The sequence below is a fragment of the Cervus canadensis genome, chromosome 5 (genome assembly GCF_019320065.1).
Source record: "Cervus canadensis isolate Bull #8, Minnesota chromosome 5, ASM1932006v1, whole genome shotgun sequence".
Lineage (NCBI taxonomy): Eukaryota > Metazoa > Chordata > Mammalia > Artiodactyla > Cervidae > Cervus > Cervus canadensis.
Window position 1 is genome coordinate 26,945,727 of NC_057390.1, and position 27,964 is coordinate 26,973,690.

Below are 27,964 nucleotides of genomic sequence, written 5' to 3' on the forward strand. Positions count from 1 at the left end.
TGAATCTGGCTCCACAGCCTGTTCTTTAATTACAAAAGAGGCAGGGGGAAAAAAAAATCAAAATACACCACACATGTTTAAAGAACAAATATACCAATTTACTTGGCATATAAGAATTATTGATAATTGAGGACACTTAGTACGAAGAGAAAGGGCACTTAAGTGGAATCCACTGAAAACAGGAACCAAAATATTATTGTAAACAAAGCAGATCAGAGAACTTAAATGAGGCTACCCTGCAAAAAAAAATACTGAAAATGGATATATTTAGCTTATATTTAATAAAATATAAATTATAACTATGCTAATTCTTATTAATGAATCAACTGTGTATTACAACATTAAGTTATATGAGTCCTTAATGAATGGTTGGAGAAGGAAATGGCAACCCACTCTAGTATCCTTGTCTGGAAAATCTCTGGACAGAGGAGCCTGGTGGGCTACAGTCCATGGGGTCACAAAGAGTCAGGCATGACTGAGTGACTAACACTAACTTAATAAATGGCATCAATGGCATAACAAAAAGATAACTGTGCAGACTCAGATTACAAATGCTTGAATGATCATGTCTTGGGTTGAAAGGGAGTATAAGAGATTTACATTGGGAAAGTAGTTTGAAGCCAGTTTATGACAGGCTTAAACTCTCAAAGGAAAAAAGACTGGCAAACAGGAGACAATGAAAGGAAGAAATAGGAAAAAACAGTCCAGAGAGAGAACTGACAGGACTTGCTGACAGTTTGAATAGAGCATGTAGCAGAAAAAGAAATTAAAGATTACCAATTCTGTGACCAAGGAATTGCTAGCCCATCAACAAAGGAAGAGCTACTCAAGAACAACAACAACAACAAAAAAAAAAACACATGAAGAAAACTGGCATTGGGAGCCAAAGCAAGGAGTTCAGTTTGGCTGAAACAGAGGGGAAACTCAGGAGACTGGCAGTCAGCCACTGAAATTTGAATCCGGATCTCTGGAGAGAACTTGAAACTAAGGATGTACATTTAAAACCCACAGATGCAAAAGGAGCCTCATAAGTAGATGGAGAAATTATCAAGGAAAAGATATACAGAAAAGATAAAGGGAATGAAGAAAATAGTTGGGCATTATCTAAGAATAACAGGTACAAAGATGCATAGAAAAGATGACTATCAAAAGTAGAAGTAAGACCATTCAAAAGCAGTGGGACAAATAATAGACTATGAAACTGAGGAGTACAGATGAGCTGGATCAAATATTAAACGGAATATTTCACTTCTATGTTATAACAACAACAACAAAGGGATGCTATTGCATACACCAGATTTTGGAGACAAATCTTCCCTGAAAATACTAAATTCTCAGAACGAGAAATTAAGGAATCAGTCCCATTCACTACTGCAACAATATCTAGGAGTAAATATCCAGGAACAAACTTATCTAAGGAGACAAAAGAACTGTACACAGAAAATTATAAGGCACTGATGAAAGAAGTCAAAGACAATATAAACAGATGGAGAGATATTCCATGTTCCTGGGTAGGAAGAATCAATGTTGTGAAAATGACTATACTACCAAATGCAAACTACAGATTCAAAGTGATCCCTATCAAATTACCAATAGCATTTCTCACAGAACTAGAACAAAAAATTTCACAATTCATATGGAAACACAAAAGACCCCGAATACCCAAAGTAGTCTTGAGAAAGAAGAATGGAACTGGAGGAATCAACCTTTCCAACTTCAGATTATACTACAAAGCTACAATCATCAAGACAGTATGGTACTGGCCCAAAAACAGAAATATAGACCAACGGAACAAGATAGAAAGCCCAGAAATAAACCCATGCACCTATAAGTATCTTATTTCTGACAAAGGAGGCAAGAATATACAATAGGGCATAGACAGACTCTTCAATAAATGCTGCTGGGGAAACTGGACAACTACATGTAAAAGAATGAAATTAGAACACTTCCTAATACCATACACAAAGATAAACTCACAATGGATTAAAGACCTAAATGTAAGACCAGAAACTATAAAACTCTTAGAGGAAAACATAGGCAGAACACTCCATGACATAAATCAAAGCAAAATCCTCTATGACCCACCTCTTAGAGTAACGGAAATAAAAACAAAAGTAAACAAGTGGAACTTGATTAAACTTAAAAGCTTTTGCACAGCAAAGGAAACTATAAGCAAGGTGAAAAGACAACCCTCGGAATGGGATAGAATAATAGCGAATGAAACAACTGACAGAGGATTAATTTCCAAAATATACAAGCAGCTCATACAACTCAATACCAGGAAAACAACTCAATCAAAAAGTGGGGAAAAGACCTAAAGAGACATTTCTCCAAAGAAGACATACAGATGGCTAACAAACACATGAAAAGATGCTGAACATCACTCATTAATTATAGAAATGCAAATCAAAACCACAATGAGGTATCACCTTACACCAGTCAGAATGCTGCTGCTGCTGCTGCTAAGTCACTTCAGTTGTGTCTGTCTCTGTGCGACCCCACAGACGGCAGTCCACCAGGCTCCACCGTCTCTAGGATTCTCCAGGCGAGAACACTGAAGTGGGTTGCCATTTCCTTCTCCAATGCATGCATGCATGCTAAGTTGCTTCAGTCGTGTCTGACTCTGTGCGACCCCATAGACAACAGCCCACCAGCCTCCTCCGTCCCTGGGATTCTCTAAGTAAGAATACTGGAGTGGGTTGCCATTTCCTTCTCTAACTTGTCAGAATGGCCATCATCAAAAAAGTCTACAAACAATAAATGCTGGAGAGGGTGTGGAGAAAAGGGAACACTCTTGCACTGTTGGTGGGAATGTAAATTGATATAACCACTATGGAAGACGGTATGGAGATTCCTTAAAAAACTAGGAATAAAACCACCATATGATCCAGCAATCCCACTCCTAGGCATATACCCTGAGGAAACCAGTGTTGAAAAAGACACACGTATCCCATTGTTCATTGCAGCACTATTTACAATAGCTAGAATATGGAAGCCACCTCAATGCCCATCAACAGATGAATGGGAATGGATAGAGAAGTTGTGGTACATATACACAATGGAATATCACTAGGCCATAAAAAGGAACGCGTTTGAGCCTGTTCTGATGAGGTGGTTGAACCTAGAACCTATTATACAGAGTGAAGTGAGTCTGAAAGAGAAAGATAAATATCATATTCTAACACACATATACAGAATATAGAAAAATGGTTCTGAAGAATTTATTTACAGGGCAGCAATGGAGAAACAGACATAGAGAATAGACTCGTGGACATGGGGAGAGGGGAGGAGAGGGTGAGATGTATGGAAAGATTAACATGGAAACTTATATTACCATATGTAAAATAGTTAGCCAACGGGAATTTGCTGTATGTTTCAGGAAACTCAAACAGGGGCTCTGTGTCAACCTAGAGGGGTGGGATGGGGAGGGAAAGGGGAGGGAGGCTCAAAAGGGAGGGAATATATATATACCTATGGCTGATTCATGCTGAGGTTTGACACAAAACAACAAAATTCTGTAAAGCAATTATCCTTCAATAAAAAAATAAATTTAAAAAAGATATTAAATTCAACAGAACAAATTCAGTTTACATTTTTCCATCTAATAAAACCTGTCACTAAGGAAAGGTAGCCAGAAGGAAGACAGGAAAGAAAATCAGCAGTAAGAAAATGAAAGATACATGTAACTCCATGGCTGATTCATGTCAATGTATGACAAAACCCACTACAATATTGTAAAGTAATTAGCCTCCAACTAATAAAAATAAATGAAGAAAAAAAATAAACAAATAAAATCCTAAAAGATGAAAAAAAAAAGAAAAAAGAAAAAGAAAATGAAAGAGGATGAAGAAATCAAACCTGAAAAACCTAAGATACTTCAAAAGTCCAAAACATTCCTAAGAGATTCTCAGGTTAGCTTTCTCTATTTACTTCTCATAACTGCCTGCCAAAAACCATGAATGAGAAAAATATCAGATAGTCCCAAATTGGAAAATTTGAGCAGAAGTTCTCAATATCCTATCTTTCTGCACCCAACAAAATTTTATTAAAACAGAAAAGAAGACCAATTTCCTGGTAAAAACTTTTAATTATTAGTCTTTGCAGTAAAATCTAAGCCAACTAAAAGTAGCATTTCATATTTAGAATCAGACACAGAATCTCCCAAAAGGTTAAGAGGTAAGGGTCCTCTAATAAAGCAGTAAAGGTAAGAAATAAAATAGGTTCTTCTTTTATGACCAGCCAATTTTAATTAAAAATAAGTCTAAGTCCTGGAAGACAAGGAAATCACTGAATCCTAGACATCAGAGCATGTGGCCTGAAGAGAAAGGAACATCCTCAAAGTATTTCTCTTTACTCACTGAAGACACCTTGTAGAGGCTTCTTCACATCTTTATCTTTCCTCAAAGTTTTTGCATTTTTCCCACATCAACATCTTAATTCTGAGCCAGAGACATCTACAATATATTACTGTCACTTAAAATAGCAAGCAGAATATGACAATGACAATGATGGCAAAATCATGATTTAAACCATGGAACTGTCTGAATTTAAACCTGTTGGGAGTTGGGAGTATAGTCTAGCTTCTTGTGGTCCCTTCTGTGGTTCATGAACCTTGTGTTGAAAGGAAAAATAAAAATACTTTGAAGAATAGTAAAAGTTTTGGGTAAATGAAGGAAATACGAGTCAGTCAAAAATATACTGATCAACTGCTAACCTGGTAACTTGCAAGTTCAAACTGTTTATCACTAAGTAACTAATAAATGTCATTTATAACCCTTCACTGTTGACTCTTATCAGTCAAGCTTTACATTAACTTTTAGCTAATAAGTTTGAATATTATGCAGCAATATTTAATAATAAGTGCAATAGTAGGGCCAAATCATGTGGTTTTTAACAATACTGCTCCTAAATCAGATAGGATACACAAAACCTCCAAAAAAAGAAGTCAAAAGCACTAGTTACTATGTCAACCAAAGGCCTCCATAACTCTGCCTCAGGAAAGCTAAAATGCTTGCAAAAAAAGATCCTGATGACTTTTTTTTAGGCATCACTGCTCCCAATTTCCTATGACTATGATGAATCATGTCAAATTATTAAAGGAACCGAGCTTGTATGCAGAAAAAGATGCTGTTAACTGTGAGGGGGGGATGCGTAAGAGGTTGAAGAAAGTTGTGCCATGAATGGAAAGCCATACATCTTCCAGCTTTCATTCTACTACCTATTTTCTAATATCCATTTCTCTCAATCCCAAAAGTCACTCTTCCTAATGCCAGGGGTGAGCCATATATAGCTTATAGGAATCGCAGCAAGTTCTGTATTTCCCATATATCATCAAATGGGCAAGATAAACTTCTCCCACTCCATTCCTTAGTCACAGATTCAAATGCCATACAAACTAAATACACTGCTCACATTCAATATACACTTAGTAAACTATCTCCTTTCAGGAGACCTCTGTAGCTCATTCTATACTGACATAAATAGAATGTCTGTTTGTCTATCTCAAGTATCTGCTTTCCCTATAAAGAAAAGGCCATTATCAAACACCTCTATGTCAATGGTAGTGCTGGTTTCTTATATTATAGGCAAAATGCTTTAGTACCAAGACCAGGTCTGGATTGAAATTTATTCTCCGACCATAGGAGAATAAAAAGTTAGTTAAGCTTGTAAGTGCAAACAAAAGAATTAAAGAATTAATTAAAGAAAATTAAAGAATATCAAGAAAATATGCTATTTTTAAAGCATTCTAATACTACACAAATACATTTTGTATGTGTGCTCAGTTATGTCCAACTCTTCTGCAACCCCACGGTCTGTAGCCCACCAGGCTCCTCTGTACATCAAATTTTCTAGGCAAGAATACTGGAGTGGGTTGCTATTTTCTTGTCCAACAAATACATTTTAACAGATACTAATTACAAAAAAAGTTTTTATTACAATGGATTTTAAAAGACTTCCACAAGTCAAGTTTATGTTAGTAAGTTGAAAATATAAATTTGAAAACAAGTAAATTTCACTTTGTAAGACATTCTGTAACTCCTATTCTTTACTATTCAGATTAAGATGTTGTTGTTTAGTTGGTTAGTCATGTCTGACTCTTTTGCGACCCCAAGGACTGTAGTCTGCCAGGCTCCTCTACCCATGGGATTTTCCTGGGAAGAATACTGGAGTGGGTTGCCATTTCCTTCTCCAGGATGAAAATTAAGATAATTCATGGTAAAGATGATAGGAACAGATCCACAGACAATCCTTGTAATTATTTAAAAAGCAAAAAGGTCTTAAATATTTTTTCTTAAGTAGAAGAAACATCCAACAAATATTTGTGAAACAAGGAAGGAATCAGTGTCAAAACTGAGCTACAGGAAGTCCTACCCCATATATTCAGCCTAGAACAGAGACAATAAATAGCCTCTAAAACACTGGTTTACAGGAAAATAAATATTCCACAATACATATGGCAAGCCTCGTCCGAGTCCTATTTCCTTTGTTCTTAAGACTCAGTTTCCCACATTACTATGCTTAAAAGCCTTTTCTCAGATGACTCAGTAAAGAATAAACAGGCTGTGAAGTTAAACTAGTTAAAACAATCTCTGAATAAGATACTGACATTGTCTTTTATTCTTGCTTTCACAGAGGTCTGATGAATTCTCTTTGGTCACCTTCTTCAGTCTTCTTATAACCCAGATGAGTACCTTTATCACTCGGATCATAAGCATCACACTGGACTAAACAATCCCCAACCCAAAGGAAAACACAAAAACAAACCATCTCGGGTGGAGCACGGTTGAAAAAGAATATGTCCTTAACTTCTCATTTACTCTCTTCTCTAGCTAACCATTGCCACCCAAAGACCACCACAACTGCCACCATAACACACTCCACCCCCCTCAAGACTTGAAACAACTGCTTTAAATTTCTTTTAGTGCAGCAAGCAATAGCTTGTAAAAGGATGCAAACCAGCTGAAACATTTGACAGACAGTGTTAAATACCAGAGAATTCCTATCAACCATTTTACTTTAAAAGGTACTTTGATGTTGGCTATCTTTCATGTACCTCTTTCATGGCACATTAATAAAGAAAACGGAGCTGAAGTAAATCAAGTCCCTAGGTCACATCTAGAATTACAGCACTGTAGGTACCTGATGAAATACGGATTAATGCTGCATGAGTAGTGAATAAATAAAAGCTCTTCTACCCACCAATCAGGCAAGTTTTACAAGTGCTTCTGAACTTTATTCTGCAACTAGACCTGAGACATCTTTAATCCCCTATGCCCCTGAAACCTAATTATCATAATGTGAACCCAAATGTTAGGGTCCCTTCAAAATGCAAGTGCTGTGAAGCAGAAAAGTAATGGGAATTAAGTTGGGTGTAACCTTAGCAATGTACAGATGTGGAGAACTTGAAAGTGGTATTTCAATAAGTTAGGAGAGCGTAACACAAAGATTTAGCCATACAAAATGCCTTAGAATCAAAAGGTGGCCACTCAAAAAAAAAAAAAAGTTTAAAACACAAATAAGGTGGATTCAAAAATTGCTGTTTACAAATAGCAATTTCTGGTCCCAGAATCTTCAAGTTCTATACAACCAAATGAAAAAGATCTCAACGATAAAGAATTCTAGTATCTTTTTCACTGTTTTAATGCCACTGAAATATGAAACAGAGCCATAATATTTCTGCATAACCCAAATAGTTCTAATTAAAAAAATTTAATGTTCCCAAATAATCAACTGAATATATTTTTTCAAGTACTGGTCAAATGTGAGGGACAACAGCAAGCTGTTTAATGCCAAAGAAAAGAGAAAAACATGAATTAGAATAAGCCAGAGTTGACAATCTCAATGTAAAACTCATTCCATTAGTAACCTGTTGATAAGGCATTTACACATCTAATTTACTCTAGGAACTATGATCAAAAAGAAGAGTTAAAATTACATAATATAAACACATTCTTTTCATATTCACAATACACTGGTGTTCACTATAACACAGAATTCAGCATAAACCAGGACTGCATTGGGCTCTAATCACAGAGATAGGTTATTTACAGTCCCAAAAAAGCTACATTACAACACTATAATATGGTTGCTAACTTCATCTAATACACATTTTTTGAAAAATCAATGTAGTTTTTTTGTCTACCTATTTATAAGCATGAGAATCTTAAAAATATTTTTTCTACTCAATCATGTATCGATAACAAAATAGTGTTTATCTGATGTATGCACTTCAAGAAATAACCGAACCATGTATATATAAAATTGGTGAACTCCACTCTGCTTTCAAGATCACAGTAAAACATGAGCATAGAGGAGGATATAAGAATATAAGACTTTATGTACCCAAACTAATATGGGCAGAGAAAAAATGTAAAACAACTGCTCAAAATATGACATTGTTCCTTCCATTTCTAAAGGTTATCAAAAACACTCAACATTCCAAAGTTCATCAATTCTTACATTAATGTTGAACATATTTAATTTACATTTTTGGTTGTTATAGCAAATAGACTTGTCTAAACAGAACATCTGTTTTGGTTATAATACAGTGTATCTTTGGCAAGAACCTACAATAAAACTAACAAAAACAATCAAGACTCTTTATTGGATCTGGCAACAAAAGCAGATTTGTAACCAAAAACCTTGAGACATGAAATGACCATCACTGGGCTTGAAGCCAGTTCTAATCTAAGTCAATAAACAAAGATGTGCAAGAGTTAAGGGGAGGAGAGGGAAGCTGGGGTAATTCCTGCAGATACTTAAGTTGGACTTGGGGATGCAGAAACACATGGATTACAAACTGCTAAACCATATTTTATTTTGATCAAAAACTGTCAAACTGAATCTGAAACTTAATAGTATTTTAAAACCACACACACACCATAATTATTCATTCCTTATGCCTCCCTTTCCAACATACCTCACTGATATGGTCTCTCTATACAGGTATAATTTTTAAAAATATTTGGCCATTTCAACAACATGAACATAAATTATACTGGATGTACAGCAGTTTTATTTTTAAACTTACTCAATGTCACAAACATCCTAAAAAGTAAGCCTTATAAACAAGAGTCTAGTGTTTATAATAGTCAAAGAAATTGAGGAAGAAATATCAGTAGGTGAAAGACAACAAAACCCTAGAATATCACAGCACATCTTCTCAAGCCATCACTGTACTCTGTCCATGGGATTTCCCAGGCAAGAATCCTGGTGAGGGCCACCACTTCCTTCTCCAGGGGATCTTCCCAACCCAAGTATCGAACCTGTATCTCTTGCATTGGCAGGGGGATTCTTCACCACTAAGCCACCAGGGAAGCCTTTCCTATATCATATCCTTTTATAGTAAACCAGTTGGGCAATTAAACTGTTTTCCTGAGTTCTTTGAGCCACTCTAGCAAATCAATCACACCTGAGAAGGGTTTCCAGAGGTTGGGAACGCCAATCTACAGCTAGTCAGTCGGTCACAAATACAAGGTGACAATTGTTTACAGTAGTGTGGGACTGAGCCATTAACCTATGGAATCTAAGCTATCTCTAGGTAGATAGTATCAGAACTGAATGGCAGGGCATCGAGCTGGTGTCAGAGCACTGCCTGTCATATACAGGGGACTATACATGGGGAATTCCCCCAAACTTTGAAATTCGGCGAAGGAATTCAGAAGAATTCAACCCAGTACACAATACATATATGCAACTAAAACAAATATTCATGAAATAATACTTAGCCTTACTATATGAAATGACTATATTTTCTATTGTTTTCTATTTAATTTTTTTTAATGCTGCTAGGACCCACTACTGCCTTCACCTTCCACTAATGGGTTGCAATCTACAATTTGAAAAACACGGCCTTACAGAGCCGTATGACATGGAAAAGATGACAATAATGACACAAGTCTGGATAGCACAGATAAACAAGGACATAAATCCATCATGCTTTACTTCAGCCTGGGTGGTTTCCTTAAACCACCATACATGTATCTCATACATCACACCACACAAATAGAATTCCTATCACTAAAAGACAAGAGTATTTGTTACATCTATGTCTACCAAAAATGTCACTTCTTGTCCCTCTCTATCCACTTACCTTGCTTTTAATTCTCTATATAGAATTTATCACTAATTGACATAGTATATAAACACACACACACACACACACAAACGTCCACACATGCGCCCTTATCTTTTCATCTGTTTTCCTCCCTAGAATAAAGGCTTCAAGAAGGTAGGTACCTTGTCTGTCTGTTCACTGCTCTTACTCCCAGCACACAGTGCTGCACCTGCCATACAGTTTGGGTAGGAATATACTTTGCTGATTATATGAGAGCACTTCATGTGGAAGGATCCCTCTTGCCCCATGCAAGTGATGGGGCTTCACTAGGACCAACATGTGAATATAAGAAGGAAAACAGACGCAAGAACAAGCATAGGAGAGAAAGAGAATAAAAAGGGGGAGAGCTGCACTAATCTGCTGATCACCTTTCAGAGTAAGGAAGGATGTATGAGCCAGATAGGTCTGCAGGAGGAAGTGGGAGGTTAAGCCTGAAAGAGACCCTGTTTAAGAGGTGTGTGTGTGCTCAGTCATGTCTGACTCTACGAACCCATGGACCATAGGCTGCCAGGCTCCTCTGTCCATGGGATTTCTCCCAGCAAGGATACTGGAGTGGATTGCCATTTCCTCCTCCAGGCCCTTCCCTACCCAGGGATTGAACCTGTGTCTCTGGCATCAGCAGGCAGATCCTTGACCACTGCGCCACCTGGCACACTGCTCTGAGAAGCAAAGGATCCCAGAGAAGAGCAGCCTGCCTGAAGCCCGGGTCAGGAGGAGAGTCATCACCAGAGAAGACATCTGCCAAGTCACAGGGATCGCAGTTCAAGGACTCTATTGGTGAAAATCTCAGCAAACAAAAACAGAAGTTTTTCAAAAACACCCCATAGAACAATGAATCAGCAACAGTAAAGGTGCCATTGAGAGGACTCTATCCTCTAGAGTCTAGAATCTAGTCTAGAACGACTAGGCTTCTTTTCCTTATTCTCAACTCTGAGGACTCAACTTGGAGAAAATTCAACTAGTGAATTAGAGAGGAAGAGAAAAATAACAAGAAGGGAAAAGGCAGAAAGCTATGGCTCCTGCAAAACCCATTAGTAGAGCAGTATTTCCCAGAGTGACGTGGAATTTAATTTATCTCAGGTTTGGAGCTTTGATTATTACACTAGAGAAGATATTATGATTGCTAAAATGAGACTACCCCAATGACTAAAAGGAAATGAAGAAGCTGAGATCTCTCCATTATTTTAGGCAAGAATGAAAAGAACTACTCCAAACACAATTATGGAGCAAAAGAGCAATTCAAAGTTTTCTTCTTGCACTGTTTTGAGTCTATCTCATTCAATTAATCATCTACATATGATAAATATTTGTTGAATGAATGAATAAATAAAGTAAAGTAACTATTAACAGAATAAAATATACTGAAATATTAATATCATTCTCTGAGTGGTGAAATTACAAATTATTTTTATTTTCCTTCTCACATTTTCCTGGACTTTTCAAAACTCTTCTGAGCAAACTGTTTTAAAAAGGCTAGTAAACTGAGAGAACAATGTCATGCACATATTTCATAAGCATTCATACCCAGAGGAAACAGGAAAAAGAACCAAATAGTTCTTAATCTAAAAGCATAAACTGAGGGAATTCCCTGGCAGTCCAGTGATTAGGGCCCGGCAATTTCACTGCTGCAAGTGGCAAGGTCAAAAAAAAAAGAAGTATAAATTGAGATGATTTTAAATGATCATCTTCTAAATCCCACACCAAATTTTAAATTTAAAGCAGATTAAGGACAGAAAATTAAGTAGTGACCGTGTTGCCAGTAATAGGGAAAACTGGTTAGCTGGATCAACGGTTTACTGAAAACAAATGCAAACACTAGATATAATACATCTTCTTAAATGCATAAGTAAGTTGGCAAAAAAAAAAAAAAAAAAGAGAGAAAACGAAGAAGAACATAGGAACCTTGATTTCTGAAGCTTACTTTTTACCTGAGGGCATTGCTGAACCAGAGAGCTCTTCAGCTGAAGAGCTTCTCTTCAGCTCTTCAGAAAGCTTCACAGAATTAGAAGATTAGAAGACAAAACCAAGGGTCCACCTGGGTTTTAGATGGTATTAACAAATGATTCCTCCAACTAACCTCCCACATATAAAGCTGATATCGAAAAGTGTTAAATCTGCAGTATATGAGTCAAAGTATATCCTGTACCCTAACCCCAGGATATCGCAATGACAATGGACTATCTCAGACCTTGTCACAGGAGAAATCTCTAATGAGAATATGGAAACATAAGCCATCTCTTTTGTCTGCAGCCAAAATTCACACTCCTGGGTGGCCAGCAAAAAAAAGAACAATCAAGCCGAGAATTTAATTTAAATGATCCCAAACTGGTAGTGTCTATAGGAGCCTGACAGAAGGAAATACAAATCCTCCTTGAAGAGACTCACAATCAATCCAGGCCTCAGTGAATTCTCACTGACAAAGTTCCATGAAAATAAGGAGTTTTTAATAAAAACTAACAGAACAAAAAAAGGAAACAAAGCAGAAGCAGCAGTAACAACAGACAGCAGAAATAGACTTGCAGGGATTTTAGATATTAGAATTATCACAGACTACAAAATAACAATGCTAAGTATAATTAAGGAAATAAAAGGTTTAAAATATATTTAGGAACAAATAAAAAACTGTAAGATGATCAAGCAGATTTGAAAATAGTTTCTAGATATAAAAAAATAACTGAAATCAAAAATTAAACAGATGGATGTCAAGTCTCTACAAATTACATTATAGAATCAACTCCCAAGCAAAATCCCAGCATGCCCATTAGCAGAAATTCAAAGGCTGATTCTGCAATTTATATAGAAGTGCTGTGGACCTAGAATAGCCAAACAATTTTGAAAAAGAAGTATGAAATTGAAGGGCCACACCATCTAATTTTATCACTTATTAAGCTATACCAATCAGCACTAGTAGTGGTAAAGACACAAAGATTAGTGTAAAGACATATAAGTTAATTAAATAGACAGACTCTAGAAACAGATCCACATATGTATGAGTAGCTGATTTTCAACAAAGATGCCAAAGCAATTCAGTGAGGAAAGGAAAATCTCTCAACAAAAGGTACTGGAATAATCCATAGCCATATAGAAAAAAAGAACTTCTTACCATATATAAAAATTAACTTTAAATGAGTCACATACCTAAACAAAAGTTAAAGCTATTTCTAAAACAAAACACACAGGAAAATCACAGTGACTTTAGTTTTTTCAAACATTACTTACATAAAACAAAAGACAAGAACCATACGAAACAAGTTGATAAAACCGGCATCATCAAAACAAAACATTTGCTTTTCCAAAGACCATGTTAAAAAGCAAAAAGAGTGAAGACTGGAAGAAAATGTTTACAAAACATGTATTTATAGGATCTGTACTCAGAATAAATATAAAAATATATAAAATACTCTTAATAATAGAAAGAAAAATAATCCAATTTTTTTTAGTGGGAAAAAGATCTGGACAGATACTATACAAAGAAAATACATGGATGACAAATAAGCAAATAAAGATGCTCAACATCATTAATTGCTGGGGAATGTCCATTAAAACCACAGTGAAATGTCACTACACATCCACTAGGATAGCTAAATTTAAAACACCTCCGGCCAAACCAAGCAGATTGATGAGGATATGGTAAGCTGGAACTCTGATACACTCCTGGTGGGCATGCAAAACAGTAAAAGCACTTCAGAATACATTTTGGCAGTTTCTTAGGTTAAACTATAACTACCATACCACATAGATATTCCACTCCTACTTACATACCCAAAATGAATGAAAGCATTTTGTCCACACAAAGACTTGAACAAGAATGTTCATACAGTGTTATCTGTAATAGCCAAATACCAGCAACAATTCAAATGTCCATCAACAAGTAAATGAACAAACTAATTATGATTTAATCATACAATAGAATACTCAGTAACAAAAAGAACTACTGACAAATATAACATCATGAATGAACCTCAAAATAATTACACTGTAAGACTATATACTATACGATTCCAATTACATACAAGTCTAAACAGTGCAAACTCATCTATAGCTACATAAAGCAAATCAGAGGTTACCTGGAGGAGGGAGGGTTCAGGGAAGGCAGGATGGATTACAAAGGAATATGAGGAAATTTGGGGGGTGATGGGTATGTTCATTATTTTAATTGTGATGACAGTTTCATGGGAGAACACATATGTCAAAACATAGGAAACTGAAAAAAAATAAATATGTGCAGTTTATTATATGTCAATTCTCTCTCAATAAAGCTGAAAAAGTAATAAACAGGACTTCTAGAAGTGAAAAACTACAGCTTCTAGAAATGAAAATTCAATGGATGGGTCTGAAAGCTAAATAAAAAGCTACTGAATTGGAGAAAAGATCTGAATAAAGCAACCAAAAAGCAGCCCAGAGAAATAAGAAATGGAAAATGATATAAGTTAAAAAGCATGGAGGATAGAGTGAGAAGGCTAAGTAGATGTAAACAGAATTTCAGAGGTAAAATGGGACAGAGGTAATATTTGAAAAGTGATGGCTGAGATTTTGAAGAACCAAAAAATATCACTCTACCTATTCAAGAGGCCCAGGAAATTTTAAGTATTAGTAGAACAAAGAAAGCAGTACAGAATGCTACCTAATAGCAAAAAGGAACAATAAACAATTTGATATTTTATTTCTTATCAACATATATATACACCCTTCTGACTGAGTTGTAAATGATAAATTTGAAAACAGAAATGCCCAGAGAGCTCTCATTGGAAAAGACCCTGATGCTGGGAAAGAATGAGGGCAGGAAGAGAAGGGGGCTATAGAAGACGAGATGATTGGACGGTATCACCAACTCAAGGGACGTGAGTTTGAGCAAACTCAGGGAAATGGTGAAGGACAGGGAACCCTGGCGTGCTATAGTCCATGGGATTGCAAAGAGTCTGACACAACTGAGCAACTAAACAACAACAACTGTCTCCTCAGCTCATTACAAACACCATACTAAACATGCCTACAAATAAACATTGAAATTGTGGTCAATATGTCTGTACTGATAGGCTTAAAACTAAAGATGCATCAAAGACAGAAAACAATTCAGCTGTCAAATGACAGTAGATGCCAAAAATATAACTAAACAAGAGATTAAAGGAGGGGAAAGTGACAAATATAAGGAGGGAGAGAAAAAGGAGAAAAACAAGGGAAGGGGAAAGTAAAGAGAAAGGGAGGGGGGCGGGGGAAGCAAGGAAATCAGGTGGCTCTGCTGTTTACAAAACCGCAGAGTGGGCAAAGAGAGGCCTGAAGGGAAACTGGCATCCTTCCATATTCAAAACTACCTTGAGGTTATTTCACAGCCTTCTACTTCCTATTTCTGTTATCTAAGCTTACTGAAGTTCTCTCATTAATTTTTGGTTTCTTAGAGAATAAAGCTTCAAAGCAACCATACAAGTAACTGAGAGGATAAATGAGGTTTTGTGACTTCAAAACAAAAAGTCAGAAGACAGAAAGAAAAGTTTCAAGCATGATACAAAACTCGTAAGCCATAAAGAAAAAGATAAATAAACTGGAGGAAGTAAAATATGAAATTCTATAAGAAATAAAGCTCAAATTACAAACACAAAGACGGGGAAGTGATTTGCATGATTTGCAAAAATTGTAACAAACTAATCATTAATATAAAGATATTTACAAATCTGAACAAGATGAGCAATTATGAACAAAATGAAAACTTCCAAAAAGAAAAAAAAAATGGACAAAGGACACAAACAAGCCACTCATACATACACAAAAAATACAGAAACAGGAAATGAATACATAAAATTATATTTGACCTCATTAATAATGATGTGCTTTTCTAAGCACTGCTGCTGCTGCTAAGTCACTTCAGTCGTGTCCGACTCTATGCGACCCCACAGACAGCAGTCCACCAGGCTCCCCCGTCCCTGGGATTCTCCAGGCAAGAACACTGGAGTGGGTTGCCATTTCCTCCAATGCATGAAGGGGAAAGTGTATAAACTTATTTAACCTTCATGATAACTCTGTAAGATGGGTACTTTTATTATTCCACTTTATGCATGATGAAACTGAAATAGACAGATTTATTGGTATGAGAAAATGAAAATATACAAAGTAGGGGAAAGGTTATAACAAATATACAACGATCAAAGTCATTTGTAAATTGCAGATTTTAGGACAGGAACACTAAGAGAAGATGTGAATTAACAGCACTAAATTCTGTTTTCCATTTTCTGCTCCCAGGTTTAAAGGGGTCTCATATAGTGTTAATGTTAATATTTAACAATTCAAGTTAGTAAATATTTATTGAGATGCATCTATAAGTATAGAAATACACAATGTGAAGGAGGCAGAGACAAGTAAAACATGGTGCCCTGATTTAAGAAGGTATTCAAGTAGGAGAAACCAGATACAGTACATAAAAACATAAATGTTTCATAAGGAGCTAGTGATTTCTACATTCCAATAAATTTCACCATTACTACACAGAAGGAAACTTTTTTTTTTTTTTACAAAAGCAGAAACAGGAATTGAAAAAAAAAGAGAGAAAATAATCAAGTGTGATATTTTAAAATGAATGGGAACAAATACTCAGATACTCAAAAAATAATGTGGTATATACTATGGGCCAGAGAATTGATCAAATCATTCTAGCACATACTTAAAACAAATGATACATGTAATACTGTGTGATTTTTTCACAAACACCTCCAACTTTAAACATGTGTGACAAACTAAGCTCCAACATCTTATAATCTATAACTTAATCCAGATTTTTTTTTCCTTTGGTAATTGAAATTGAAGCTTTGGATGACTGTCTCCATAGAAGGTGTAAGTGCCAGAGTTTATTAAGAGAAATGATTGAGACAGAAGTTGGATAGATGGGTCAGAATGCATGAGGTTTACAAGTTACAAGATAGATCATGCTGTTTGTTAACCTATGGCAGGTAAATCAGGGCAAAAGTTGTTAGAAGGAATAGATAAGAAGAAACGTGCTGGTGGATATGTCCAAAAAAGGTTTTTCAGGATAAATAAGTAGCTGACAGAATTATGGGAATGCCCATTAGATTATCTGTTCAGGAATATTAAAAATGACTGCCAAAGAAAGGTTGGAAATTTCAAGTTAAACGTAGCTTGCAATGCCATGTCAAGGCATTGAATGAGAAAACATAGTTTCTTCATAAAGGTATGTTGAACTGGCAAAATGATAACAAAATGAAATTGAACAGCTGATTTTCCTAAAGCTGACAATGTAAATTCTGATGATGTATTTGCATCATTTGAGGATTTCAAAAGCACATAATAAAATACTAGCAAATATATTCCAAAAGTACGTTAAGAGAATTATATACTATGATAAAGTTCACATTAGAACTGCAAAGATGGTTCAATTGTAAGACATCTACTACTTTTGGAATTCACCATATTGATCAAAAGAGGAAAAAAACCTCTTTAGAGAAAATTATGGAAAAATTCTGAAAAAGCATTAATGTTATCTTTTATTTTTGATTTTTTAAGTAGAATAGGAATCTGTATTTTTAAAACCCTCATAAATAAAGACTATTTCCTTTCAATGATTTAGAAAAATATATAAAAAGGCAGTAACATACTTAAAGGAAATACTAGAAGTGTTCTAATAAAACTAAAGGAGGGAAAAAAACCCACTATCATTACTATTTAATAGCTTTTCAAAGATATTGTATGATACCATTAAAAACAGAAGAAAATAAAAAGGTTTACAACTAGAAAAAGAATTGATAAATTCAATGCCTTTTACAAATGATATGATCACATATTCTCTTGAAATACAAGAAAATGAATTGAAAAACTAATTATAAGCAATGAAAGAATTCTGCACTATGGTTGGGGAACAAAATTAACATGAAAACAGTGCTCCTTTATAGAGATACAAAGTAATATAGTAAAGCAATTCTTAATACAACAAAAAAAGAAATATTAAAGAAAGCTTTAATATTGAATATGGAAATAATTATAAAGAAAATTTTAAAATGTTATTACTGAAAGCAAAAGCATTCTCTATTTCTTTCCATTTTCTGATCTATTTACACATTTATTGCATTTTTAGTACGCCAGGTATTAAAGCATTCCCCACTTTAACGATGAGGGAAAGAGAAGACCAGAGAGGCGGAGTAAGACTTCCAAACATGCATAACTAGCACATGGTGACAACAAAAGATAGACGCAGATTTTTCTGGCTCCAAAGCTCACCCTCTTTCTACTACCACACACTGCTGCAAGTTCAAGAAAGGAGAGAATCTCTAGGCAAATTCAGATAAAATCCAACAAGTCTTCACTATTTAATGTCTTTAATGATTTGAAAGTTCTATTTACAATCACTGTAAAGGTATGCAAGATATTTATATCAAATTAATGTGAACATTATTTTGTGAATATTTTGTGAATAGCTGTGAAAGTGCTGCACTCAATATGCCAGCAAATCTGGAAAACTCAGCAGTGGCCACAGGACCAGAAAAGGTCACTTTTCATTCCAATCCCAAAGAAAGGCAATGCCAAAGAATGCTCAAACTACCGCACAATTGGATTCATCTCACATGCTAGTGAAGTAATGCTCAAAATTCTCCAAGCCAGACTTCAGCAATACATGAACCGTGAACTTCCAAATGTTCAAGCTGGATTTAGAAAAGGCAGAGGAACCAGAGATCAAATTGTCAACATCTGCTAGATCATCAAAAATCAAGAGAGTTCCAGAAAAACATCTAATTCTGCTTTATTGACTATGCCAAAGCCTTTGACTGTGTGGATCACAAGAAACTGGAAAATTCTGAAAGAGATGGGAATACCAGACCACCTGAACTACCTCTTGAGAAAGCTATATGCAGGTCAGGAAGCAACAGTTAGAACTGGACATGGACCAACAGACTGGTTCCAAATAGGAAAAGGAGTACGTCAAGGCTGTATATTGTCACCCTGATTATTTAACTTATATGCAGAGTACATCATGAGAAACGCTGGGCTGGATGAAGCACAAGCTGGAATCAAGATTGCCGGGAAAAATATCAATAACCTCAGATATGTAGATGACACCATCCTTAAGGCAGAAAGTGAAGAACTAAAGAGCCTCTTGATGAAAGTGAGAGGACAGTGAAAAAGTTGGCTTAAAGCTCAACATTCAGAAAATTAAGATCATGGCATCTGGTCCCATCACTTCATGGCAAATAGACGGGAAACAGTGGAAACAGTGGCTTACTTTATTTTTCTGGGCTCCAAAATCACTGCAGATGGTGATTGCAGCCATAAAATTAAAAGATGCTTACTCCTTGGAAGGAAAGTTATGACCAACCTAGACAGCATATTAAAAAACAAAGACATTACTTTGCCAACAAAGGTCCGTCTAGTCAAGGTTATGGTTTTTCCAGGGGTCATGTATGGATGTGAGAGTTGCACTATAAAGAAAGCTGAGCGCCGAAGAATTGATGCTTTTGAACTGTGGTATTGGAGGAGACTCTTGAGAGTCCCTTGGATTGCAAGGAGATCCAATCAGTCCATCCTAAAGGAGGTCAGTCCTGGGTATTCATTGGAAGAACTGATGTTGAAGCTGAAACTCCAATACTTTGGCCACCTGATGCGAAGAGTTGACTCATTTGAAAAGATCCTGATGCTGGGAAAGACTGAAGGCAGGAGGAGAAGGGGACGACAGAGGATGAGATGGTTGGATGGCATCACCGACTTGGTGGACATGGGTTTGGGTGAACTCCGGGAGTTGCTGATGGACAGGGAGGTCTGGCGTGCTGTGGTTCATGGGGTCGCAATGAGTCAGACACGACTGAGTGACAGAACTGAATGTGAACAAGTTAAACAGAAATCAGAGAAGTTGCCAGAAAGAAACTGAATTAGCTATGTCAGTTCCTAGTCTTACATTCTCAAAAGGACTGAGTGTATCTGTGCAATTCCCAGAATAGGGAAGATTCACAGTACTTCCTAGACTGACCTAACCAACATGAAGGAGAGGGAAAAAAGCTAAAACAGACAGTTCAACCTGATCCTATCCTGAATCATGATCCCATGTCACCTACAGATTGACCCTACCCTTTTAATCCTCTTTGGTTACCCTGAATTTGCTTTTCTAACATCTTGATTATACTCCTGGCACAGAAAAGTGAAAAAAGCAGTGAAAGGGTCAGTTACTCAGTCGGTGCAACTCTTTGTGACCCCATGGACTGTAGTCCACCAGGCTCCTCTGTCTATGGAATTTTCCAGGTAAGAATACTGGAGTGGGTAGCCATTCCCTTCTTCAGGGGATATTCCCAACCCAGGGATTGAACCCAGGTCTCCTGCAATGCAGGCAGATTCTTCACCATGAGCCACCAGGGAAGCCCCTTGGCACAAGGACTAAACTACAATACAATTCCACGTACCAAGGAATACTACACTAAATAAAAGCCCCCCATCTTTTGGCCTATCAGAATGGATCCTAGCACTTTTCTTCCTGTACTGGGTTTTGTTTTTGTTTTCTTGATCCTGATCACATACTTATTAGCTGAATTACATTTTTCAAAAAGCAGTGGAAGATGGCTCTCATGTGTTTTCCCCTAGATATCATCCATTGTAACTATCTTTTCTCACAGAATTAAATTAGCATTCTACCGTACTTTGGAAAAGGGAAAGATGGCTATCTGAGGTTTAAAAGGAAAGTGAGGAGACAATGGTGAATGAAAGCAGAAATTACTACATATCCAGGAGCAGAACTACTACAGATCTAGGTCCCGCTAATCCAAAGCTATTTAGGAGTCAACTGTATGCCTTACAAGATGAAAGCATGTGATGAAGAGACAAACGAGAGAGGAACATCAGCAAAGTTCTCAATTTTTAATACTGACCTTGGCTCTCAGTTCCGAAGACTGACGACTCACAGACATCAAATTGAAACACAAACATTACCATATGTAAAATGTAATAGTTAGCCAGTGAGAATTTCCGTATGACATAGGGAGCTTAAATCCGAGGCTCTGTGACAAACTAAAAGGGTGGGATGGGGTAGGACACGGGAAGGGGGTTCAAGAGGGATGGGACGTAAGGATCTATGGCTGACCTACGTTGACATATGGCAGAAGACAATACTGTAAAGCTATTGTCCTTTAATTAAAAATAAATAAATTTAAAAAAAGGCTTTTGGAGAAGAAGGCTAAGCTACCCAGTCTACAGCAGCTGGGCCTGGACACTATTCTACTTAGTCACTAGTTAGCTACAGCCCTCATACAATGTACAGCCTGGAAAATCCCATGAATCCAAACCCTAAGTTGCTGAATCTGTAAGCAGTTTTAGGATACTGAAACTCAAATTTCTCCAAGAGACAGACACTTTACATATTCCTGCAAAGCTCTTAAGAATGGGAAGAGTATTGATATATGAGGACAAAAAGATATACATCTTAAGAGAAAGAAGAATTCATCACTGAAGAACTTCAGAAGTTCCCTTGCCTCTCAAAAAAAAAAAAAATCCTAACATCTTTACCAGTAAACGACATCCAGTGGTGCAAAGTAGTTTTTCATTATCAGGTCAGCAAAGTAAGCTTCTGTTTCCCGGCAGGCAGTTCCATTTCCAATCACCACTGTGCTGCAGCTTGAAGAAGAAACAGAATGAAAAAAAGGATGAGATCAAGGCATGCTTATAAATCAATCAGGAGAAAATGGACAGAATGCACAAACAGTATTATATGACGCTCGTATTGTCTCACATATCCAAGCAACCTCTCCACTATCTCACAAGGGCAGTGCAGACTTATGTAGAATAAAAGACACTGCCACTGCACTTGGTATTACAGGAGGTCACTGGAGAAATGTTTTATGGTCACACAGTCTCAACAACAGTCAGCTTTCTCCCCACCTAGAGGTAACCAAATTTAGGCAAGAGTAAGTGAACAGTTCAGTTCAGTTGCTCAGTCATGTCTGACTCTTTGCAACCCCATAGGCTGCACCACACCAGGCTTCCCTTTCCATCACCAACTCCCAGAGCTTGCTCAAATTCATGTCCATCGAGTTGGTGATGCCATTCAACGATCTCATCCTCTGTCGTCCCCTTCTCCTCTTGCCTTCAATCTTTCCCAGCATCAGCGTCTTTTCCAATGAGTCAATTCTTTGCATCAGGTGGCCAAAATATTGGAACTTCAGCATTAGTACTTCCAATGAATATTCAGGACTGATTTCCTTTAGGACTGACTGGTTGGATCTCCTTGCTGTAAAAAGACTCTCAAGAGTCTTCTCCAACACCGCAGTGCAAAAGCATCAATTCTTCAGCTCTCAACTTTCTTTATGGTCCAACTCTCACACCCATACATGACTGCTGGAAAAACCACAGCTTTGACTCTACAGACCTTTGTTGGCAAAGTAATGTCTCTACTTTTTAATATGCTGTCTAGGTTGCTCACAGCTTTTCTTCCAAGAAGCAACTGTCTTTTATTTTCACACCTGCAATTACAATCTGCTGTGATTTTGGAGCCCCCCAAAAATAAAGTCTGACACTGCTTCCACTGTTTCCCCATCTATTTCCCATGAAGTGATGGGACCAGATGCCACGATCTTAGTTTTTTGAATGTTGAGGTTTTTTTTTTTCCCTTCTTTTTTTTAATTTATTTTTTTTTTTCATTTATTTTTATTAGTTGGAGGCTAATTACTTTACAATATTGTAGTGGGTTTTGTCATACATTGACATGAATAAGCCATGGATTTACATGTATTCCCCATCCCGATCCTCCCTCCCACCTCCCACTCTACCCAATCTCTCTGGGTCTTCCCAGTGCACCAGCCCCGAGCACTTGTCTCATGCATCCCACCTGGGCTGGTGATCTGTTTCACCCTAGATAATATACATGTTTCGATGCTGTTCTCTCTAAACATCCCACCCTCGCCTTCTCCCACAGAGTCTAAAAGTCTGTTCTGTACATCTGTGTCTCTTTTTCTGTTTTGCATATAGGGTTATCGTTACCATCTTTCTAAATTCCATATATATGTGTTAGTATGCTGTAATGTTCTTTATCTTTCTGGCTTACTTCACTCTGTATAATGGGCTCGTTTCATCCATCTCATTAGAACTGATTCAAATGTATTCTTTTTAATGGCTGAGTAATATTCCATGGTGTACATGTACCACAGCTTCCTTATCCATTCGTCTGCTGATGGGCATCTAGGTTGCTTCCATGTCCTGGCTATTATAAACAGTGCTGCAATGAACATTGGGGTGCACGTGTCTCTTTCAGATCTGGTTTCCTCGGTGTGTATGCCCAGAAGTGGGATTGCTGGGTCATATGGCAGTTCTATTTCCAGTTTTTTAAGAAATCTCCACACTGTTTTCCATAGTGGCTGTACTAGTTTGCATTCCCACCAACAGTGTAAGAGGGTTCCCTTTTCTCCACACCCTCTCCAGCATTTATTGCTTGTAGACTTTTGGATAGCAGCCATCCTGACTGGCGTGTAATGGTACCTCATTGTGGTTTTGATTTGCATTTCTCTAATAATGAGTGATGTTGAGCATCTTTTCATGTGTTTGTTAGCCATCTGTATGTCTTCTTTGGAGAAATGTCTGTTTAGTTCTTTGGCCCATTTTTTGATTGGGTCATTTATTTTTCTGGAATTGAGCTTCAGGAGTTGCTTGTATATTTTTGAGATTAATCCTTTGTCTGTTGCTTCATTTGCTATTATTTTCTCCCAATCTGAGGGCTGTCTTTTCACCTTGCTTATAGTTTCCTTTGTTGTGCAAAAGCTTTTAAGTTTCATTAGGTCCCACTTGTTTATTTTTGCTTTTATTTCCAATATTCTGGGAGGTGGGTCATAGAGGATCCTGCTGTGATTTATGCCGGTGAGTGTTTTGCCTATGTTCTCCTCTAGGAGTTTTATAGTTTCTGGTCTTACATTTAGATCTTTAATCCATTTGAGTTTATTTTTGTATATGGTGTTAGAAAGTGTTCTAGTTTCATTCTTTTACAAGTGGTTGACCAGTTTTCCCAGCACCACTTGTTAAAGAGATTGTCTTTTTTCCATTGTATATCCTTGCCTCCTTTGTCGAAGATAAGGTGTTGATAGGTTCGTGGATTTATCTCTGGGCTTTCTATTTTGTTCCATTGATCTATATTTCTTTCTTTGTGCCAGTATCATACTGTCTTGATGACTGTGGCTTTGTAGTATAGTCTGAAGTCAGGCAGGTTGATTCCTCCAGTTCCATTCTTCTTTCTCAAGATTGCTTTGGCTATTCGAGGTTTTTTGTATTTCCATACAAATTGAGAAATTATTTGTTCTAGTTCTGTGAAAAATACCGTTGGTAGCTTAATGGGTGAATGTTGAGTTTTAAGCCAGCTTTTTCACTCTCCTCTTTGACTTTCAAGAGGCTCTTTAGTTCCTCTTCACTTTCTGCCACAAGGGTGAGGTCCTCTGCATATCTGAGGTTATTGATATTTCTCTCAGAAATCTTGATTCCAGCTTGTGCTTCATCTAGCCTGGCATTTCACATGATGTACTCTACATACAAATTAAATAAGCATGGTGACAATATACAGCTTTGACGTACTCCTTTCCCAATTTGGAACCAGTCTGTTGTCGACATCTGGTTCTAAACTGTTGCTTCTTGACCTGCATACAGATTTCTCAGGAGGCAGATCAGGTGCTATGGTATTCCCATCTCTTTAAGAATTTTCCACAGTTTGTTATGATCCACACAGTCAAAGGTTTTGGCACAGTCAATGAAGCAGATGTATTTCTGGAATTCCCTTGCTTTTTCTATGATCCAACAGATGTTGGCAATTTGATTTCTGGTTCCTGTGCCTTTTCTAAATCCAGCTTAAACATCTGGAAGTTCTCGGTTCACGTGCTTTTGAAGCCTGGCTTGGAGAATTTTGAGCATTACTTGGCTAGCATGTGAGATGAGTGCAATTTGCAGTACTTTGAACATTCTTTAGCATTGCTTTTCTTTGGGATTGGAATGAAAACTGTCCTTTACCAATGCTGAGTGTGGCCACTGCTGAGTTTTCCAAATGTGCTGGCATACTGAGTGCAACACCTTCACAGCATAATCTTTTAGGATTTGGAATAGCTCAGTTGGAATTCCATCATCTCCACTAGCTTTGTTCACAGTTTTCATTCTTAAGGCCCACTTGACTTCACACTACAGGATGTCTGGCTCTAGGTGAGTGAGTGATCACACCATCAGGGTTATCTTAGTCATTAAGATTGTTTTTCTATAGTTATTCTGTGTATTTTTGCCATCTCTTGCTAATATCTTTTGCTTCTGATTGGTCCATAACATTTCTATCCTTTATTGTGCCCATCTTTGCATAAAATGTAATTGAAATGTAATGTAACTGAATAAGAGAACATTCTAAGCCATAATAAAGAACTATGACTGAATTACATCATATGTTTTCAAGTAATTTCTGAAGCTTCTGCTGCTGCTAAGTCGCTTCAGTCATGTCCGACTCTGTGCGACCCCTTAGACGGCAGCCCACCAGGCTCCGCCATCCCTGGGATTCTCCAGGCAAGAATACTGGAGTGGGCTGCCATTTCCTTCTCCATCTGAAGCTTCTAACTACTGCCAAATCCATTCCTCAGATCTATGAAAAAGAAAGAAAGAGAGGGAGGGAGGGAGGGAAGAAGGAAGAAAGGGGAGGAGGAAGAAAGAGAAAGAGAAAGCCCAAACTGAAGAATTAAATGGTCACTTTTGCTCATATTATTAACTTTGTTTAGTGAAGGCTGCAGAAGAAGGGGACAGCATTCCTCCAGGCTCCAAATAACAGAATTCTCTGGCAATTTACCCCAGCATGGTTTTACACAGCTCCTTTTCTCACATCAAGGCACTTCCCTTGATACCCCCCTCCAAATTAGGAACTTCAAAGGTTATCTCTGATTGGCTGAGCCACTAAAGTACTCAAAAGGTTACTTATTTTCATACTTGAAATTCAGCAAGAGCCTCTTTATTTTCTCTGCCTCTCGGAAGCCTTGTCCACAATGCAAGTATACCACGTCAGTATGAAGTATCTGACCTTAGGAAAAAATAAAAGGAATAAGCCATTTTGTAAGAAATTATGAAACATAAAACACCACTGATTTGATTAAGCAAGTTGAAACTGAAAAGCAAACTGATTTATCTTTTTTAAAAATGCAGTCTGAATCTTTCTTTTTATATATATATATGTGTGTGTGTATATATATATTTTTTTAATTTATTTATTTTTAATTGGAAGATAATTACTTCACAATATTATGCTGGTTTCTGCCATACATCAGCTTGAATTAGCCATAGGTATACATACGCCCCTCCTCTCCTGAACCCTGCCTTCACCTCCCACCCAATCCCACACCTCTAGGCTGTCCCAGAGCACCGGTTTGAGCTCCCTGTGCCACTCAGCAAACTCCCACTGACTATCTGTTTTACATATGGCATGTATGATTCCATGCTACTGTCTCAATATTCTTTAATCAGATACTGCCGTAAGGACTCTGAAATTTTGATACTTTCAGAGTTACTAGGACTCTGTTTTGCTACACAAAATCATTACTAACTAGATAATATGCCATGACACCTAAAAGAGAAATGATTTTTAAAAATACTTAACATCAAAAATAGTAAAAGCTAACATTTACTGAAAATTTATTATATATCAGAGTGTTATAATACTATTCTATTTCTTCCTTTGGGTTATAGATATGTAAATTTCTTGACCTTGTGTAAGTTTTTTAGCTACGTATTTGTGAACTGTGATCTGTTCTATACTAAACAATATTTCAGCCAGAAATACATTTTAAAATATGAGGGTAACTACCTAAAGAAGAGATGTTATCAGCTAAATGACCAACTTAGGAAGTTAAGAAAAGGCCAGTAGAATAATCTCAAAGAAAGTGTAAGGAAGAAAATGATAAAAGTTAAAAAAGCAGAAATAAATGAAACAGAAAAAAAGAAAACTCATATAACAGAGAAGATCAATGAAGTTTAAAATTAAAAATCACCTGTTAAGAAAAATACATAAATTTAGCAATACCAATCAAGAAAACAAGATGACATAAATAAATTATATTAGAAATGAATTTAGAAGATGCAGAAACATTACTATAAAATCTTTATGTTAATTGAGATTAGAATAAATTCTGGAAAAGTCTTAAAACAGACTGAAAATATATATGTGTATATGCATGTATATATGTATGCATAAAATTCTAAAAAGAACCATCCTATAAACAATACAAGCACAGTAAAGGATAAAAGCCATATGAGAGCTCAACAAATGCAGGAAAAAACACTGACAAAATATACTAGCCATTTATTAATACTATAAAAATACATAACATAAAAAAAGAACAACTGGGACAGCAAAATAAAAAACCCATGAATATATTTACTAAAAAATGTATCCCCACAAAACCCAAAAGATGAGCAAGTGGGAACAATGAACCAACAACTACCAAGGCCAATGTGTATCAGCATTTCTATCAGACGAGGCAGAGAGAAACAATGGAGAATCTCGTGGATCTGAGATCGGAAAAAGCCTCAAAATATCAGAAGGTACTTCCCTGGAAATCAAAACTGGCTCATTTGACACCAGGAAGTAAAACTGGAAGACTTTTGCATACTCTAATTTATAGGTCAGTATAAACGTTGCAGAGTAAGTTCAGAAATGATTGGAAAACTCTGATCTCTGAACTCTTGAAACTAACCTGTAGGATATTCAAGACAAAATGTCACAGTGAGAAAAAGCTGTAGAGAATCGTATCCACACTGGGCTTCCCTAGTGGCTCAGATGGTAAAGAATCTGCCTGCAATGCAGGAGACCTGGGTTCGATCCCTGGGTTGGGAAGATCCTCTGGAGGAAGGCATAGCAACCCAGTCCAGTATTCT

General features: G+C 36.8%; 1 protein-coding gene across 3 annotated transcripts in view; it reads right to left on the reverse strand.

The window, feature by feature from the left end:
* Positions 1-27,964, reverse strand: part of SRBD1 (S1 RNA binding domain 1) — a 228,083-nt gene that overhangs the window by 138,926 nt on the left and 61,193 nt on the right. For all 3 annotated transcript variants that reach the window (XM_043468470.1, XM_043468468.1, XM_043468471.1), the window contains exons 13-14: positions 26,024-26,114; positions 21,602-21,709 (exon numbers count right to left, since the gene is read on the reverse strand). In XM_043468470.1, the coding sequence (XP_043324405.1) occupies positions 21,602-21,709; positions 26,024-26,114 (199 nt within the window). The remainder of the gene's footprint in view (positions 1-21,601; positions 21,710-26,023; positions 26,115-27,964) is intronic.